The following is a 19,712-nucleotide window of genomic DNA, read 5'->3' on the forward strand; positions in this document are numbered from 1 at the left end:
TATAACGTTCTTCCAACAATGGCTTTCTTCTTGCCACTCTTCCATAAAGGACAGATTTGTGGAGTTCACAACTAATAGTTGTCCTGTGGACAGATTCTCCCACCTGAGCTGTGGATCTCTGCAGCTCCTCCAGAGTTATCATGGGCCTCTTGGCTACTTATCTAATTAATGCTCTCCTTGCTCAGCCTGTCAGTTTAGGTGGACGGCCATGTCTTGTTAGGTTTGCAGTTGTGCCATACTCTTTTTCCATTTTCATATGATGGAATGAACAGTGCTCTGTGAGATATTCAAAGCTTTAAAATTGGTTCAACTAGATTTTAGTTGGGGGGGGGGGGGTGTGGGGGTGGTATCCGAGTAAAGGGGTATGGAATACAAATGCACTTCACACTTTACAGATATTTGAAAAAAAAATTAAAACCATTTATCATTTTCCTTCCACTTCACAATTATGTGCCACTTTGTTGGTCTATCACATAAAATACATTTGTTTTTGGTTGTAACATGACAAAATGTGGAAAAATTTTAAGGGTATGAATATTTTATCAAGGCACTGTAGGTGAGGTCAGTTATTGATGTTGTATATAAATTGGGAGCTCCCAATTTTTATACTACTTGATTTCTGGATGATGGTACAAATTTCTATATCTTCATTACGGTTTTCCATTACAAGAGGTCACAATTAATTTCTCAGATATTGATGTTGGATTAGAAGGCCTGGCTCACAATGGGCATTGCACTTCATCCCAATGGTGTTCAGTAGATTTGCGGTAAGTGCTTCAGACAGGTGTAGCACCCTCTCAATTATGCCTGGTACACACAATAATGATCGTCCATGGTTTTTGTTTTTTGGCATGCTGGTCTCATATCGAACATGGGACGTTTACTAAAGTTACAAAAATTCTCGTATGACAGAATAAAAATTCAGAAGTGATGTAATGCGTATTTGTATTTAAATTGTATTTTTGAACGACAACTGTACTGATTCAACTAAAATTGTACGATCTGGTATCATGCGAGAAACCTTTTTGGGCTTGTCCCATCGGATAATATCGGATGAACTGTTGTGATTGGTTCTCAAAAGCTATGTACGAACAATCAGATTATCATACGATTTTATGATTGTGTATGGGCCATCGGGCTGCTAGATAAATGTAGTTTCTGGATTGCTCTGTAATCATAGGAGCAGTGATTGTTTTTTTTTTTTTTTATTATCTGTTCAGGGTTTCACAGGCTGGGAGTTTGTTTCCCTTGCCTCTAGAAGAAATTTCTGGAGTATAGGAAGGGAGAATTTAGATAACCAACCTGAATATTTATCAGGGCCTGGGGAGGTGTACCCAGATGGTGGCTGGGCCGCTGTTAAATAGTCTGGATCCCTGAAGAGATTCTTTTTCCCCACTTTGGAGATGGATCTGTGAGTTGGAGGGAACTGATCTGCAAGCTTCAGGGGGCGCTCTGCCCCTGGAGCTCCTCTGGACTGGCTGCTGGACTATTCTCCTATGGACATGCATTTGTTCTCTACCCCCAGGATCTGTGGGTAGAGTCTAATTCTTGTGCTGCAGGTTATCCTTGGTCTCCAGCTGTGGATGCTTGAACTGCCTGCCTATTTGTGATGCATACTGTCTCGTGATCCCCAACTGCAAGAATTCAAAGTGTCCTAGTCTACAACCGTGTGCTATATGCTCCTGCATGGTCTTCAGCTGTGTACCTACAGACTGTACTAATCCAACTGTCCTTGTGCAACTGATTTGAGAAGTGTCTTCTGTTACAAGTTTCTTCAGCAATAAATTACAAAGACTAGACGGACTTCTGAGCCAGAGTGAATGGACTGTTCCTGTGTGCCTGGCTGCCTTTTTGCAGTGCTTGGGACTAAGTCCTTAAGACCCCTTTCACACTGGGGTACTTTGCAGGCGCTACAGCGCTAAAAATAGTGCCTGCAAAAGGCCCTGAAAGAGCCGCTCCTGTGTCTCCAATGTGAAAGCCTTGAGGGCTTTCACACTGGATCAGTGCACTTGCAGGACGCTAATAAAAATCCTGCTAGCAGCATCTTTGGGTCTGTGTATACACCACTCCTGCTCATTGAAATAAATGGGGCAGCGTGGTTATACCGCCAGCATAGCGCTGCTGCAGCAGCACTTTGCGGTGGTTTTAGCCTTTTCTCGGCTGCTAGCAGGGGGGAAAAGCACCCCGCTATTGGCCAAATAGCACCACGAAATTGGCAGTAAAACGCCGCTAAAAATTGCATTTTACAACCGGCTCCCACATCACCCCAGTGTGAAAGCGGCCTTATGGGGTAACGATACACAGGTCAGCCAAGTTTCTTTAGGCCAAACTCATCAGACCGTGTCTTTATGGAACTGACATTGGCACAGTCCTGGTAATACAGAAAAGTCTTCCCCAAACTGTTGCTCACAAGATTGGAAGTGCATAATAGTCTAAAATGTCTTTTGTATGCAATAGCATTACCAGTACTCTTCACTGGAAACATCAAAACTCCAGTAATTTGGAGGGAGGGCCACTTACCTTTTGACTATATAGTGTAGGTGTGTTGTTGAGGTTTTCATAAATGTTTGCCCATATAGTGTGTACATAGGGCAGCCTTATAAGTTCATTGTAGGCTCTGCTTCCTGCTTTGCGGCACTACATAGTTGTTAGTGCCTTTTTTCCTCATTCTTGCAATGCAAAACTATGCTTTGTTGGCCCACTGCAAGCAATACACTCCCTATGTGGATGATCACCACAACTTAAAAATACTTTTGTTCCATTTTAGAGTAACTGTTGTATTCCCAAACCTATTAAATGAATTGTAGCCAAATAAAGCTGCTCATAAGTGTCTTTTGATGCTATAATAAAAGCATCCAGAGCATCTTGTGATACCCGTGAAGCTCCCTGAATATTGCTACACAATTTTTTTTTTTTTATAAATTCTTTATTTTTTCATCTTTTCTTTCCATAGATTTCACATTACATTTCGTTATATATCTACAACTTCTTTAACAGCTATGTCTTATAATATTTCAATCCATACCTCAATTCCACGTCATCCTCCCCCATCCCTCACCCTTCCCTCCCAGAAAAATAAATAAATAAACAAACTAAAAAATATAACTCCCCCCCCCCCCCCCCCCCCCACAACCCGCCTGCTCTATCATATTTCAAATGTTCTACATCATACTTTCTCTATAATTTAGATATGGAGCCCAAATCTTCTGATATTTCTCATCTTGATCTCTCATTGTCATTGTTAAATTTTCCATTTGTTGGATTTCTGCAATTCTCTGAAACCACTGTGCTCTAGCTGGAGGGCTGCTTTTTTTTCCACAGAACCGGAATACATACCCTTGCTGCTATCAATAAGTGTCTCAGCAAAGAATTTTTGAATCTTTCTATTGCCATTGGGATGTCCAGCAACAGAAAAGTTGCCGGTTTATCTCCCAGGTCAATTCCTGTAATCCTTACAATAGTTACAAACAGCTACCATCTCCCAGAACACTCTAATTTTTGGACATTCCCAAAATATATGTAGTAGTGTTCCCTGTGCTCCATGACATCTCCAACATGTCTCTGATATCTGGGGGTAAATTTGATGTAACACTTTTGGTGTTCTATACCACCTAATGAGGATCTTTTATATCCCCCTTCTTGATATCTGCTTGCCATCGAGGCCTTTTGATTAAACAGCAACATCTTATCCTTTTGTTCTGGGGAGAACGTAGTCCCTAAGTCTCTTTCCCAAGCCTGCAGAAAGGGCAATTCTTGTGGAGTCTCCTGTTCTATTAACATACTATAAAAATAAGACATCAAATGTCTCAGTTCCTCTCCTTTCAAACAGATCTCTTCAAACTCAGTCAATGCCCTTATTTATACGTATACCTTTGATTTAGATCTAATAAAGGCTTCTAATTGCCTCATTCTGAAGGGATCTAGCCCTAATGTCATTCCTTTTTCAATATCTTTTTTAGTCATTAACCGATTGCCTACCGAGAAATGACAAATTCTGCTCATGCCTCTGTCTCGTATTGTTTTAAATTTTGGATCTGTTATTCCCGGTAGAAATGCTGGGGTACCCAGGATGGGAAGGAGCGGACTGGGAATTCTTGAAATAGATGTTTTTCTGAATACTCTTTTTTAGTTATTCGTAATGTCTCCCCTAGTATTGGATGTTTTCTCACTCCTACTGGTATTTCTGTATCTGGAATCCACACTAATCCTTCCAATGGGATATCTATCGCTGCTTGTTCTGTCTGTATCCACGGTTTTTCGTTTTTAAGCCTACACCATTCCACTACTCTGGCTAAATGTGAAGCTTCCTGGTATTTTATTGGGTCTGGGAGTCCTATTCCCTCCTTTTTCCTTTGGGGAGTACTAAAATATCTCGACGTACTCTTGCTGGTTTCCCAGCCCAGATGAACTTCATAAATCTTGATCTAAGATCCTTAAAAAAACTTGGAGGAATCTTAATCGGTATAGTTTGGATTATGTATAACAGTCTAGGCATCACATTCATCTTAATAATATTGGTTCTCCCGAACCATGTAAAAATCTTTGTCCCATTTTTGAAGATCACTTTTGATCTGTCTTACCAGTGGGATATAGTTAAGTTCGAACAGCTCATTTAGATTTTTTGACATTTTTGTTCCTAAGTAACTTATATATGAATTCGTCCATCTAAAATCAAATTGCGTGGATATTGCTTGTAGCTGAGGCAAATCTATTTCTACCCCCATTGCTTCTGATTTTCCATAATTTATTCTAAAGTTAGATATTTTCCCATATTCTCGTAGCTCCATTAGTAAAGACGGGAGAGCTACACAATTTTTAAAAACGTCAACTTTTCCACAACTGGTCTACCTTCATCCCAGCATCTAACATGTAATGTAATGTAATGTAATGTAGGAATTTCTACAGCCAATAGTAAGGGATCCCATTGCTCTTTGGGACTAAAAGCCTGAGAACATTGTAGTCCTAAAATGAGTGTACGCTTCTAATGCATTGTCATTCCTCTGAATTGTTTTCTTCTTTTTTTTCAGCTGGTTCTGTTTGGGTTGAGCAACCAACTAGTGGTTTCCTTCAAGGAAGAGAACACAATGGCCTTCAAACACTTGTTTCTCAAAGGATATACTGGCATAGATGAAGATGACTACAGCCTCACAGTTTACACTCAGAAAGATTTCTACACCAGTATGTTTTATGTGGTTGACCAGGTAAATAAGGTGTTATGTACAGTACTGTAAAATACTTGCTATTGGAGGTGCATGTACATTACTGACATTCATGGTTCAATAGGAAGGCTCCTGACGTACAATGTTAGAAATTCTTGACCATGTCAGAAATACTTGTCTGGGACCCAAAAAGAATAGGGTAAAAGAGAGGGTTCTCATCAAGGCTGGAAAGAAAGGGCTGTAGGTGGGTGGAGGGGGGGGGGGGGGTTTGAGCAAGGCAAACAATACCAATGAAAGCAGACCCATAAGCTGGCCATACAATAGTAGTTTGTACCTCTCCTAGTCAGGCTAAATGTCGTTTTGGCTCTGCTGCACTCATTGGGCCAACAGTCTATTTTCTAGGTCTGGCCACCTTTTCCCTAAGCTTAGTAGTTGATCGCTACTGTCTGCCTCTGGAAAAAGCTTCCAGAGATGCAGTAGAATAGGAAGGTCAGCCACTGGAGTTATACATTTTTTATCGAACGTGTGTGGGGAGCTTGTTCAGAGATTGTTGTTCTCCAAGGGCTACTGGGAGGTAACCAGTGTTTTGAGGAGCTGCTGCTATGCCTCGGCATGTGCTTGACTGAGAACCTGGAAGAACTTAGATTTAAAGACATTTTCTGGAGAGCAGCCCATGTGGAAGGTGGGTGGATGACTTCTGTCCTTGGACTATGTGAGTAGGACCTTAGGTGCACATGTGCTTTGAGGATTAATGCCGGAGGTTGCTGTAAGGACTGGAACTGCTCGTACAAAGAATCAATTGGCCGGATATCCCCTCTACCTCCAACAAAGGTTTTTTGCTCAATAATCTGTCCTGTATATGCTCTGGAGCATTCTGCACCCGCATGCCTCGCTCCTGTTTAAAGCGCTGCAACAAATCTACAAAAAGACATCCCTAGACTGAATCTTATTTTGTCGGTATGTTTAGAGCTGGTTTCTGGGCCTGGTAGCTTCTGAACTGGTAAGGGAAACCTGTGTCATTCTCAGCAGAGCCTCTGAGGTGAGCGCTACAAGATTTTTGAACAGAAGTTTACACGAAAAATCTTGAGTACATTGAACAAAGACTTGACCAATGTCATTTGTGTTGCAAGAACAGCAATCTGCACTTAAATATACTAAACAATACTGCATGCATTATACCTTTCTATCCAGCAGGTGGCACTGCAGTGTTATAGTGTGTATTCTATGGTAATGTAATAAGAGGAAGTGTTTGCTTTCCTCTCTGTGCACTTGTTTGTTGTTCTCTTCCTGTTCTATTGTAAAAGGCAAGTGATGTATTTATCCACAAAAATAAAGGTGCTCTGCAGCATACAACAAGCTTCCAGCGCATAATGATTCAATAACCTGCTAATAGGTTATGGGCCCAGCACACCCAACAAACCCAGCAGCACCCAGGCACTGAAAAGAGAATTCTGCAACTCAGTTTGTACAGCAAGTCTGTGAGTACACTGTATACAAGCAGCTGAAAGATGGCAAGCAGTTCAGATGTGAAGTTTGCATATAGCAAAGCTGAACAATGCCAATTACCAGCTCTGGAACTTTAAACTGGAAGTGTTTCTCGGCAAGGATGACTTGTGGCAAGTGCTTAATACAGATAGACCCACATATGGAGGACTGGGATAGGAGGGATAGACGAGCAAAAGCGATTTATAAGCTTGCTAGTGGAAGATGACCAGCTTATCCACATAAGAAAAGAGAAAACAGCCAAAGGTATCTGGACTTCATTGTAAAAAACTGCATGAGCATTCAAGTCCAAATGGCAAACTGTTTTTGCTAAGAAATTTGTATAAGATGAGACTATAAGAAGGCCAGCAAAATGTGTGACCACTTGAAAGCTATGCTGGGGGTTAAAGAGTGGCTACACCCTATCGCAGAAGACATCAAAGATGACCATACTGTTGCCCTGCTCCTCTGCAGCCGTCCTGAGACATATTCTGCTCTCATTAACACTTTAGAAACCAGACTCGAGCAGGAGCTGACGCTAGAATATGTCACTTAAAAAGGGACTGTTCTATCTGGAAAGCTGAGTAGCGAAAGCTAGAGCTTTTCACAAAAGAAAGCCAAAGCGAACCTTTGCAGGAGTAAGAACAAGAGGTGGTACTCACAATGTCTAAATCAAGTTCCCCACAAGACCCTGCTGAACTTGAAGTCAGAAGATCCACTTGGACCACAAAGGGGATATCGCCCCGCAAGCTGTCATACGCTGTCAAAACACCCAGCATACTTGAACCAACATCCTGGGAAGACCTAAAATAACTGCCAAAATGTGAAGCCAATAAATGGAGAAAGGCAGCAGAAGAAGAATTAAAGTCACTTCAAGAAAATAAAATCATGACTTGGTCACGAATTGCATCAAAGGTGCTGGATCACTTGTTCTAATAATTCCAACAAAATTTTAGGTCTGGTCTAGAAAAAGATTTCCATTTTAGGCTGTGGTTCAGGAAGTATTGGCCGGTAGCATAGCACTGGTCTGTGGAAGGAGGATAGTACCAGACATATTTAACGTCTACAAGCTGTTGCATTTAATAAAGCATACGTGACTCTGGGTTCAAAGGGTTTTCTTTTATCAGGGCTACAAGAAGACAACCTAATCTACACAATATATTTTTTTGTGTAATTATTCTAAGAATAGTTTATGCATATACAGTAGTCAGTGTGCCAAAGGATTATTTTATCGGATAGAATAAATTATGTAAAATATGTAAATCTTGTATAACAATTTTGAGTACAAATCTGTAAAGGCAATAAAAATAAAGACATTATCATTTTAAGCATTATAAAAATTGTTCAATAAACGGGAATGTACCTCTTTACTGGAACTTTTTGAAAGTCTATATTTGCATAGTCCTCTCCTCCTGCCTCTCACATGTCCCTGCTCAGTACTGTTTTGCTGAGGCCAAGCAATTTATTGAAGGGTGGGTATGCCTACACCCAGAATTTGGAATTATTCAGGGAACTGTGCTAGTGAATTGTAACAGTAAAGGTATAATCCTGGTTATTTAAGTTGTCTATCTGGCTACATATTTGCTTTCAGCAAGAAGAAAAAAGTTGTCAACTAGTGATTTATCCTATAAAAATAGTCTCCAAAACGAATCATCAGTTTTATGTGGGATCAATTTTTAAGTCCTTCTTATTTATTTAATTTTCTTGTACAAACTTAAATTTTGCAAAGACAAGGTGTTCTTTACTGTTACTGGTCTTTTATTCCTGTCTCTCTTGGCAGTACCGTCACATTGGCAATCTTTCACTTGGCACGGTCAGCTATGACAATAATGAGAAGAGGAAAGGGCTGAAGATCTGTAAGCAGCATTATCATAAAGGGTCCATCCATCCATCCAATGACACCTTCTATATAGACCCCACTGTGGAGACAGGTATTTTATGTTGGTTTACTGGTGTCCATATGCCTTCCCACTCCATCAAAAAATGTTCAGTTTTGGATGGAATGGGGAAGTATTTGAGCATCTCTGTTTTTTTTTATTTTTTATTATTGCTATTTGTCACCATCAGTGACTGTTCTTGGCACTTCTGTCCTTGAATATAAAATACGTAGTGGAAATCTTCCCAAAATTAAGGGACATCCCACCTTTTGACAGTCGGAACAGGTGTCCTCAACGCAGGATACTCTCCTCTCATGTTTCAGTGACAACTGTACTTAAGTATTCTTTTTTTACTTTCTTATCCATTGCAAATGTCTAACCGGTCAAATGGTGAGATCAACTTTCCCAAATGGGGACCCAGACTTTGACAGACATTCAAACCCAAATCTAGGGGAAAAAAAAAGTCTGTAGATCTTAGAGCACTGCTATGGTTCAGTAAAACTGCCACAGCTCTAAGATGCTTGGTTTTTCTTTAATGCTGACGCAATCCACGGTTTACTTCAGCCTGGCCTTTTTGAAGCACCTACACACAAACATTCGCACATATACTATTGTAGAAAACCCAGAATGCTATCTTGTGTGGGGAAAATATAATTCAAGTTCATTGAATGTATATATTGTGCATGACCACTTAATAGAAGTGTGCTACATTTCGGGGATATATTTATACCATTTTGATGTATGCAAGGAAGCTGTTTAACATATGACCCATCACTCATGATTGTCAGCCAAACCCATTTATATAACCCTCTTAGCATCCAAATCCCTGTGAACTACTATTATCTCTTGCCAATAACAAATTGGCTGGGTATGGGGAAAACCCAAGTTTTCCACGCTTAATACAATAATGGACATCTCTTGCACACGTTTTAGATTTGTTTATTGAATTTTACTGAGCTAGAGAAGCTCAGAGAACAAGGCCATGACCACTGCCCCTCTTATAACCTGGCTGAAGCCAAGTTCAAATTCTCCAACAATACACAATGAGTACTTGCAAAGTCCAGGCTGTCTTTCTTTTGTACATTGTATGTGTGCACCTGTCTGTGTTCTGATGTTCTCTGTGATTTTTAGAATGTCTACACATATCGCAGGAAATGCTAATGACCGACAACTCCTATGACCTGCTACTGGCCAATTCGTCCTTCTTCAGCATAGAGTTCTACAGGTAATGAACCTTTGCCTCTTTTTATCAAAGCGCTTTTATATCGGTCGTATAAAGTCTATCGTTTTCTTTTTATTGCAGACTTATTAAAGTGGAGATCTCCTTCAGGCTGAATGGCATTGACCTTCAAACCATACAGGTCCGGGAGCTACCAGATTGCTACATGTTTCACAACAAGGCAAGTCTCGAGTGTCATTTGGTATGGAACCCATTTGGTCTAATATAAAAATACCCTTAGTACTATGCTATGTTTATAAAATGGTTGTATGCTGTGGTACTTAAAGGTAATTAACACCATAGTCAAATTATGCATTCAGCTGGTTTTCTAAGTGAAATGTGGCCAACACAACATTTCTCCCTAGCATTGAAGAGGGTGGAAAGGGGTTTGAATTCCTGTTCTTCCCTTTTTTTTTTTTTTTTCTTTTTTTTTTCCAATTTTTAACCACCTCCCACCCAGCCACTGCACATATACAGCCAGGTGGGCGCTTCCTCCTTCTAAGTGGACGTTCAGGAACATCCCTCAGAAGGAAGGAGATTGCGCAATGGCACGATCCCAATGCGATCGTGTCACCTGGACATGACGCATCTACAAACGGCAGGAGGGCTCTGCGATTGGCTCTCCTGATCACATATTGGCTGTGTCCAATCACAGCCATCATGTGATGTAAATAGAGAGCCAGTTGCTAGGCGATCGGCTCTCCTCACATGGAATTTGTCAGTGAAGAGAGAAGAGCGGATCGCTGAAGCCAGCCGGTGGTCAGTGAATATGAGCGGTTTTTACGCTTTTTACACACTGATCACCGGCCCAGTGTCCCCACACAATGTAAGATCACAATGACCCCACATAGTAAAAACACCTGTTCCCCCTCACATGTAACAGTAAAATCATATCTCCCAATGATCATCTGCGCACGTCTTATCTGTACACATCTAACCTGCGTACATATGTCTGATCAGACATACCAATTATTATATGCTTAACTGTAGCAGAATACATTTTGGCTTAAATTTATGACATTAGATGTGATTGAATTTCTTTTAAAACAGAAAGTAGAAAATTGTGTTTTATCAAAAAATAATAAAAATTAGCCTGGGAAGGAAAGGGGTGAAAGTGTCCAGCATTGAAGTGGTTAAATACTTTTCATCCATATTGGAAGACAAAGGAGTTGCAATATAGAGGCTCTGGGCATACCCCGGCTCAAACAAACAGTACCAGTAAAGACATATAGCTAAACACAGCTACAACCTGAACTGCTCGCGACTGTAGGATAGAGTGAGGATAATAGTTAAGTTAAATTACATTACATTTAAACGACTATCTTCAGATGTTCCACCATGGGAAAAAGATATGTTTTACAAAACAGACTCAGAGGGACAATAGCTTGCCCTCACTGCCCATATATCAGCCTGACAGTGTTTTCCAGCAGGGGGAACTGGACATCACTGTGTGGCATTAGTTGTGTTTGATTCCAGCCAAATGTGCCAAATTTTATCAAATTTGGCTGGGCAGCACCTAGCTGGATAAGCGGCTTTGTAAAGTGGGACTACGGAGTTGACCAACTCTTTCCATTTAGTTAGAGAGGGCACCTCTGGTTGTTTCCATTTTAGAAGCAGTGCCTTTCTGACATTTAAACAGGAGACCAGTTAGGGTCCTGGTTGCTTGACTGTGGGCTAAGGAGCCCAGCAAGCAAACTGATATGCTCAAGGGTACGTGAATCATAGTTGGAATACTGATAAAGCCCGTGACCTCCACCCAAAGGGCCTGAACCGAGCAGGACCACAGCATATGGTCAAAACCAGCATCTCAGTTTCCACATTTCCAGCAGTTTGAGGAGGAATTTGGGTAAATCTTGGATAATTTTTGGGGCGACATAACCAATGTATTAGTTTAAATTGGATCATCCGATCAGTTTAAAAACCGGTTATTTCCTGGTGTCTTTCCAATCCTTAGAATCTAGGTTAGGAATTGCGCTTTCTGCCATTTGGTGAACAATTTCTCCATACCAAAATGGACTGAGGGTGAAAGTGCTTTGTAGATGTTAGATGTGGGTTTAACTAGTTGCTTGTCCCATAACATAGATTTGAGTTTGGCTTGTATGAGGAGTACTGGGAGAGAACCAAACTGGGTGGGGAGGGCATGGCTGAGTTTAAGGTATCTGAAGAATTAGCGGTTGATGAACCCAAATTTCTCCTTGAGAGGATAAAAAGATAATTGGGACCAATTGGAACAAATGTGATCTAATTTCTTGACTCCCCTGGTTGCCCAAAATCCCAGATCAGGGAGAGTAAGCAATTCGGAGAGGTGTGGGTTGAACCACAAAGGGCCGAGTATGAGGGTCCTCACTATCCTTGCATACCAATAGTTGCCCAACCTTAATGACTGCTTTCATAGAGTGTGTGAGAGGAAAGGGAGCTTTAACAACTCCTAAACAATGCGTTTCTCAGCGACTCGTATGATCCAAGATTTTCCGCCTCAAGAACCACCGCAGAATTTGACTCGACGAATCATACCCAGTTATGAGAATGGGATAGGAAGGCCACATGAAAATATTTCTGAAGGTCTAAGGGCTAAGCCACCTTCTGTCTGGGATCTTTTCAGAAAATATTTGTTAATATTTGTCAATATCCTCTGTTCGGAATGTAATTAAGAAATGGCAGTCATCAGGAGAAGTGGAAGTTAAAGCAAGATCTGGAAGACCAAGAAAAATATCAGACAGGACAGCTCGCAGGATTGTGAGAAAAGCAATTCAAAACCTACGTTTGACTGCACGATCCCCCCAGAAAGATCTGGCAGACACTGACGTTGTGGTACACTATTCCACTATAAAGAGATACTTGTTCAAATATGGTCTTCATGGAAGAGTCATCAGAAGAAAACCTCTTCTACGTCCTCACCACAAAAATCAGCGTTTGAACTTTGCAAATGAACATATAGACAAGCCTGAGGCATTTTGGAAACAAGTTCTGTGGACCGATGAGGTTAAAATAGAACTTTTTGGCCGGAATGAGCAAAGGTACGTTTGGAGAAGAAAAGGCACAGAATTTAATGAAAAGAACTTCTGTCCAACTGTTAAGCATGGGGGTGGATCAATCATGCTTTGGGGTTGTATTGCAGCCAGTGGCACAGGGAACATTTCACGAGTAGAAGGAAAAATGGATTCAATAAAATTTCAGCAAATTTTGGATGGCAACTTGATGCCATCTGTGAAAAAGCTGAAGTTAAAGAGAGGATGGCTTCTACAAATGGATAATGATCCTAAACACACCTCAAAATCCACGGGGGATTAGATCAAGAGGCGTAAACTGAAGGTTTTGCCATGGCCTTCACAATCTCCTGACCTCAACATTATTGAAAATCTAGGGATAGACCTTAAAAGAGCAGTGCGTGACAGACAGCCCAGAAATCTCAAAGAACTGGAATACTTTTGTAAGGAAGAATGGGCAAAGATACCTCAAACAAGAATTGAAAGACTCTTGGCTGGCTACAAAAAGCGTTTACAAGCTGTGATACTTGCCAAATGGGGCAGTACAAGATATTAACTCTGCAGGGTGCCCAAACTTTTGCAGACGCCATTTTGTTTTCTGTAATTTTGAAAGTGTAAATGATGGAAATAAAATCTAACTTTTTTGACATATAGATTAGACATTCTTATAATACTGTAATTTGATGCCATTTGGAGATTTTCCAATCTTTCCTTGGCTTCGTTATGCACATTAATACACATTTTTACCTGGGGTGCCCAAACTTTCGATCCCCACTGTATACTGTGGCACAATGGTTCTCTTGGGCGAAATCCCGTACGGGTACGTCCTACCCAATTTTGGCCACCAGAGGGGACGTGTCCGCTGCACAGCAGGGCGACCCAATGCACGTGACCTGCGGGTGCGATCACCGCCGGTCACACGCAATCGCATCCATGAGTGCCAGCTTGGGGATTTGTGTGTGTGTGTGTGTGTGTGTGTATAAACACACAAATCCCTGTGCTGTCAGAGGAGAGGAGCCATATAGTTTGTTCCTACTAAGTAGGAGAAATTATATGGCTCCTCTCCTAGTCACTCCCATCCCCACACAGTTAAATGTGTGTTCCCTCAATATGTTCTAACACCTTTTATCGCCCCCTAGTGTTAACCCCTTCCCTGCCAGTGACATTTACTCCGGTAATCAGTGTGTTTTTATAGCACTGATTGCTGTATAAATGCCAATGGTCCCAAAAAAGTGTCAAGTGTCTGATCTGTCTGTCGCAATACTGCTAAAAATGGTAGATCACCTCCATTATCAGTAAAAAAAAAAAAAAATAGGAAAGATTTATGGCATTTTATTATCGTTTGCAGATGCTATAACTTTTGTGCCAACCAATCAATATACGCTTATTGCGATATTATTTTTGCTTAAAAGAAAAAGTAGAAAAATATATATTGGCCTAAACTGATGAAGAATTTTAATTTTTTTTAACTTTTGGGGATAAGTTTATTTATTTTTTTTGTTTATAGCGCAAAAAATAACTGCAGAGGTGATCAAATACCACCAAAAGAAAGCTCTATTTGTGTCAAAAAGACGTAAATTTCATTTGGGTACAGCGTAGCATGACTGCGCAATTGCCAGTTAAAGTGACGCAGTACCAAATTGTAAAAAGTGCTCTGGTCAGGAAGGGGGTAAAGTCTTTTGGGGCTGAAGCGGTTAAAGCTTCCAGTCTGTTATTCAAACTCAATCAGCATTACAGAATGATTTCCAGCCTTGTCCTCAACACTGACACCTGCGTTAACGAGAGAATCCCTAACATGTCAGCTGGTCCTTTTGTGGCAGGCATGGGCGTCCGCAGCAGGGGGCAAGGGGGGTCAAGTGCCCCCCCCTGGAATCCCCAAGGTGCCGTAGCCGCTGCCATTTTTTTTTCACTTTTTTTTTCATTTTTTTTGTCCGCTGGCGGCTGCATCCTCCGCCCTCTCTCACTCCTATGGATCAGAGCCCTGGATGGCTCTGTTTACTGCGGCCACTCTGTAACATGGCCCCGCCCCCTCAGACCAGCTTGTGTGAAAGTAAAGAGAATCAACGTTCCGCCTATCACATGAGCCGGTCTGGGGGGGCGGGGCCATGTTACAGAGCGGCCGCAGTACACAGAGCCATCCAGCACTATGATCAAGAGAAGGAGATGCTGCAGGTACAGCCCGCCCTATGTGCCACAGTGCCTGGATAGGAGGGGGGGGGTGTATCCAACTTATTTTACTGTCCCCAGTTCACCTTATGCTCCCCTGCCCCCCCTCCTGTGCTCTCCTCCCCACCACACTCTCCTGCCCCCCCAGTGCTCTCCTCCACCACCACACTCTCCTGCCCCCCCCCAGTGCTCTCCTCCACCACCACACTCTCCTGCCCCCCCCCCCAGTGCTCTCCTCCACCACCACACTCTCCTGCCCCCCCCAGTGCTCTCCTTCACCACCACACTCTCCTGCCCCCCCCCAGTGCTCTCTTCCACCACCACACTCTCCTGCCCCCCCCCCCAGTGCTCTCCTCCACCCACCACACTCTCCTGCCCCCCCAGTGCTCTCTTCCACCACCACACTCTCCTGCCCCCCCCAGTGCTCTCCTCCACCCACCACACTCTCCTGCCCCCCCCAGTGCTCTCCTCCACCACCACACTCTCCTGCCCCCCCCCCCCCCCAGTGCTCTCCTCCACCACCACACTCTCCTGCCCCCCCCCAGTGCTCTCCTCCACCACCACACTCTCCTGCCCCCCCCCAGTGCTCTCCTCCACCACCACACTCTCCTGCCCCCCCCCCCAGTGCTCTCCTCCACCACCACACTCTCCTGCCCCCCCCAGTGCTCTCCTCCACCACCACACTCTCCTGCCCCCCCCTGCTCTCCAGCTCTCCCCATCCTTCTCTAGCCACCATCCCAGTGCTCTCCTCCACCACCGCACTCTCCTGCCCCCCCCAGTGCTCTCCACCACCACACTCTCCTGCCTCCCCAGGGCTCTCCTCCACCACCGCACTCTCCTGTCCCCCCCAGTGCTCTCCTCCATCACTACACTCTCCTGCCCCCCCCCAGTGCTCTCTTCCATCACCACACTCTCCTGCCCCCCAGTGCTCTCCTCCACCACCACACTCTCCTGCCCCCCCCCCAGTGCTCTCCTCCACCACCACACTCTCCTGCCCCCCCCAGTGCTCTCCTCCACCACCACACTCTCCTGCCTCCCCAGGGCTCTCTTCCACCACCGTACTCTCCTGTCCCCCCCAGTGCTCTCCTCCATCACCACACTCTCCTGCCCCCCCAGTGCTCTCTTCCACCACCACACTCTCCTGCCCCCCCCCCAGTGCTCTCCTCCACCACCACACTCTCCTGCCCCCCCCCCAGTGCTCTCCCCCCCCCCCCCCCGCAGTGCTCTCCACTCCCCACAGTCCTCTCCCCCCCATGCTCTCCCACCGTTCTTCTCCCCCCAGTGCTCTCCCCCCTGTTCTCCCCCCCAGTGCTCTCCCCCTGTTCTTTCCCCCCAGTGCTCTCCACTCCCTCCAGTTCTCTCCCCCCCAGTGCTCTCCCCCCTGTTCCCCCCCCCCCTTGCTCTCCAATCCCCCCCAGTGCTCTCCCCCTGTGCTCTCCACTCCCCCTGCCCCCTGTTCTTTCCCCCCCAGTGCTCTTCAGCTCTCCCCATCACTCTCCAGCCCCCATCCCAATGCTCTCCAGCCCCCCATTCTCCCCACCCCTGTCCTTTCTGCCCCCTTGTGCTCTCCAAGCCCCCCCAGTGATCTCTACCCTCCATGCTCTCCAACCCTACCAGTGCTCTCCACCCCCCCATAGTGCTCTCCAGTCCCCCGTGCTTTCCACCCCTGTTCTTTCTGGCCCCCATTGGTGCTCTCCACTCCCCCTGCTCTTTGTATCTTTGTACCCCCCCAGTACTCTCCAGCCCCCGTGCTCTCCACCCCTGTTTTTCTGCCCCCCCCCCCAGTGCTCTTCACCGCCCCACACTCTTAGCCCCCCCCCCAATGCTCTCAGCCTACCGTGCTCTCTACCCCTGTTCTTATTGGCCCCCCAGCGCTCTCTGCTCCCCACCCCTGTGATCTCCACTCCCCCTCGCTCTTTGCCCCCACCCATGTGTTCTCCAACCCCGCCAGTACTCTCTAGTACGCTCCCCCTTCTCTCCAACTCCCACCCAGTGCTCTCCACTTCCCCAGGACCAGAGGACAGGCTGACTGGGGCTGGAAAATGAGGATGGCTGAAGGTGCAGGTGGCCAGGGACCACTCCATCTCACAGCAGACAGATCCTCTGGAATGAGCACTGTCCCCATCCAAAACAAGAACAGACCCTGCCTGCTGCTGCCCATCATGGATATCCTGCTGGCATGCAAGGTACCGTACCAAGCATCAACAACACACCTTCCCACAGACAGGAACTGCAGACTGGGACATGGGGCACAGGAGGGGCTGCAATGATGGGCACAGTAAAGCTGCATTTGGTGGGCACTGTGAGGCTGCATTTGGTGGGCACTGTGAGGCTGCATTTGGTGGGCACAGTGAGGCTGCATTTGGTGGGCACAGTGAGGCTGCATTTGATGGGCACTGGTGAGGCTGCATTGAGCTCTTGCATTAAGTCTGAAGTCTCTGTCCATCTCCTGTAGCATGTCTGCAGTCTCTGAGGGAGTCTGGAGAGGAGTCAAGAGTGGGAGCACCGCTGGGATGGGGGTCATGGGAAAAGTCAGACTTGTGTGGACTGTGGACAGGAGACCATAGGATAAAACCAGACCCACCAAGCTGGAGCCGACTGACTGAGCCCTGTACAGTGCACCTGAGAGGAGGTCAGTGAAAGCACCGCCAGGCCAGTCGGGGGTCACTGATGTAAGGGGGGAGTGAATACGATAATGTAAGGAGCACTGATATAAAGGGTTTCCTCCTTATATTAGTAACCCAGCCCCCCTTACCTTCGAGTATTCTTTCTGCAGAAGGTGGTCCCCCCCCCCCACGTTCTGAGTTCCTGGGGTCCCCCTTGATGATTGATCACTTACCACTATTAACTGGTAAAATGTATGGTTTTCCCTTTCATGAACAAGAAAATAATGACGTTATGCTGTTGGGCTGGTATAATAATGCTGTGAGGCTGGTATGACATTTTTTCCAGGGCTGGTTTTTGAAAGCATGGGCGTCCGCAAGGTTACTCAGGTGGCTGCGTACCATGCCCATATAGCCTAGAGAATGTACATCTTTTTACATTGCAATACATCTGTTTTTGCCATATTTTTATCTTGATGAAAACAGCCTATACAGTGACAGTATGAGATCAAAATACAAATCCAATACAAAGTGAAGATGAATTATCTGTTATATAACACATATGTATTACCAGTGGAAAGATTTTCATGAGATTGCCGAAAAGGGGCGGAGCATGAGTGGCCTTAAAATGATGCCCCCCCTTGGAAAAAGTTCTGCGGACGCCCATGGTGGCAGGGCTGAAATGCAGTGGAAATATTTTTGGGGGATGAAGTTCATTTTCATGACAAAGAGGGACTTTGCAATTCCTCTGATCACTCTTCATAACATTCTGAGGTATATGCAAATTGCCATCATAAAAACTGAGACAGCAGACTTTGTGAAAATTTTATTATTTGTGTCATTCTCAAAACCTTTTTGTCATGGATGTACAGTAGAAAGACACTTTTACAGGTGAATAACTAATTTAGTGCTCTGAATGTACAAAAGTATACGTGTGTGTGTGTGTGTTTGTTTGTTTGTTTGTTTGTTTGTTTGTTTGTTTGTTTTTACCATTCTTTCCTTTTTATTTACAGATAACGTTCGATAACCAGGCTCACAGTGGAAAGGTGAAGATCTTCTTTGACAGCGATGCTACTATTCAGGAATGCAAGGACTGGCATATATCTGGTTCCAGTGAGTGAGATCATGAAATAACTGTATTCTGTTAAAAGTCCGTCATAAATTCCAGGCCTAATTATAATTTTTCCACACCAGAAAATATATTCTAAAATAACGTTCAATGTAAAGTTATAGTTTTTTTGACCCTGGTGGCAGAATTGCCACATCACCCAATATTTCCATTAAAAGTCCCCAGAATTAGAAAGAACCTTTCAATTTTAAATAGATTCGGGGTTTAGGGGACTGCACTTTAATACTTTTTGTATATTTTGAAAGAATATTAAGCAATTCCTTTTATTTATTTTTTTAAATTTTTTTTTTCACAACCATTTTAAGCACTTTCAGTAGCTAACTTGATACACAGCTTCGTTATCTTTTAATCATTAACTATGTTTCAGTTTAGGCTGATGCCATGACCACTGCCCCCAGGGTTCCTGCAGGGTGGCCCCCTTCTCTTGCAGTGTCCTATATTGCCACCTTTGTATGCAGGAACTAGAGCTATCTCCCTATCATGTGTGCCTAATAGAACCACCCTGCCCCATAGCCTAGCATGACAAGGCTCCTCTTCTCCAAGCTAGCAGACTGAAGAGAGCATTGTCCACTATTACATATATTTTTTTTTTCTCAAAGACTGGAAGTTCAGGAAGGCTCCACTGAGAGAGCAGGAGCCAGCAGCACTGCAAGTTTACTGTGGAATGCTTAGTTTAATTGTGCTCAATGAGTTAAGCTAAAAAATGCTGAGGGCTAATACTATTCTTAAGGGGGGACATGCAGCCAACCATTAACAACTGTTGACTGGCACTTTCTCTCGCCTTTTGTGTGTCAAAATGGCGTGTAACAACCTTTTCTGGAATTCAGATCTTCATTTTGATTCTCTTGCAGCTCAGAAGAACACTCACTATATCCTGGTGTTCGATGGCTTTGTTATCCTGACCTGCTTGACATCTCTTATCCTGTGTACGCGTTCCATTGTCCTGGCTATAAGACTACAAAGAGTAAGTACTAATTCATTTATGAGACATGGAGTGCAAAATGTGGTGCATGGTAGCCAAGTGGCTTCTAACTCCAGGTTGTTCAATTACACTTTGGCCCCAAAAACAAACAAACCTGGAAGCTGATTG

General features: G+C 44.1%; 1 protein-coding gene across 3 annotated transcripts in view; it reads left to right on the forward strand.

The window, feature by feature from the left end:
• Positions 1-19,712, forward strand: part of MCOLN2 (mucolipin TRP cation channel 2) — an 82,813-nt gene that overhangs the window by 22,583 nt on the left and 40,518 nt on the right. For all 3 annotated transcript variants that reach the window (XM_077450332.1, XM_077450334.1, XM_077450333.1), the window contains exons 3-8: positions 5,028-5,201; positions 8,422-8,572; positions 9,650-9,743; positions 9,822-9,918; positions 18,507-18,606; positions 19,474-19,586. In XM_077450332.1, the coding sequence (XP_077306458.1) occupies positions 5,028-5,201; positions 8,422-8,572; positions 9,650-9,743; positions 9,822-9,918; positions 18,507-18,606; positions 19,474-19,586 (729 nt within the window). The remainder of the gene's footprint in view (positions 1-5,027; positions 5,202-8,421; positions 8,573-9,649; positions 9,744-9,821; positions 9,919-18,506; positions 18,607-19,473; positions 19,587-19,712) is intronic.

The sequence above is a fragment of the Lithobates pipiens genome, unplaced genomic scaffold (assembly GCF_037356315.1).
Source record: "Lithobates pipiens isolate NorthernLeopardFrog02 unplaced genomic scaffold, aLitPip1_a1.2 Scaffold_23, whole genome shotgun sequence".
NCBI classification, from domain to species: domain Eukaryota; kingdom Metazoa; phylum Chordata; class Amphibia; order Anura; family Ranidae; genus Lithobates; species Lithobates pipiens.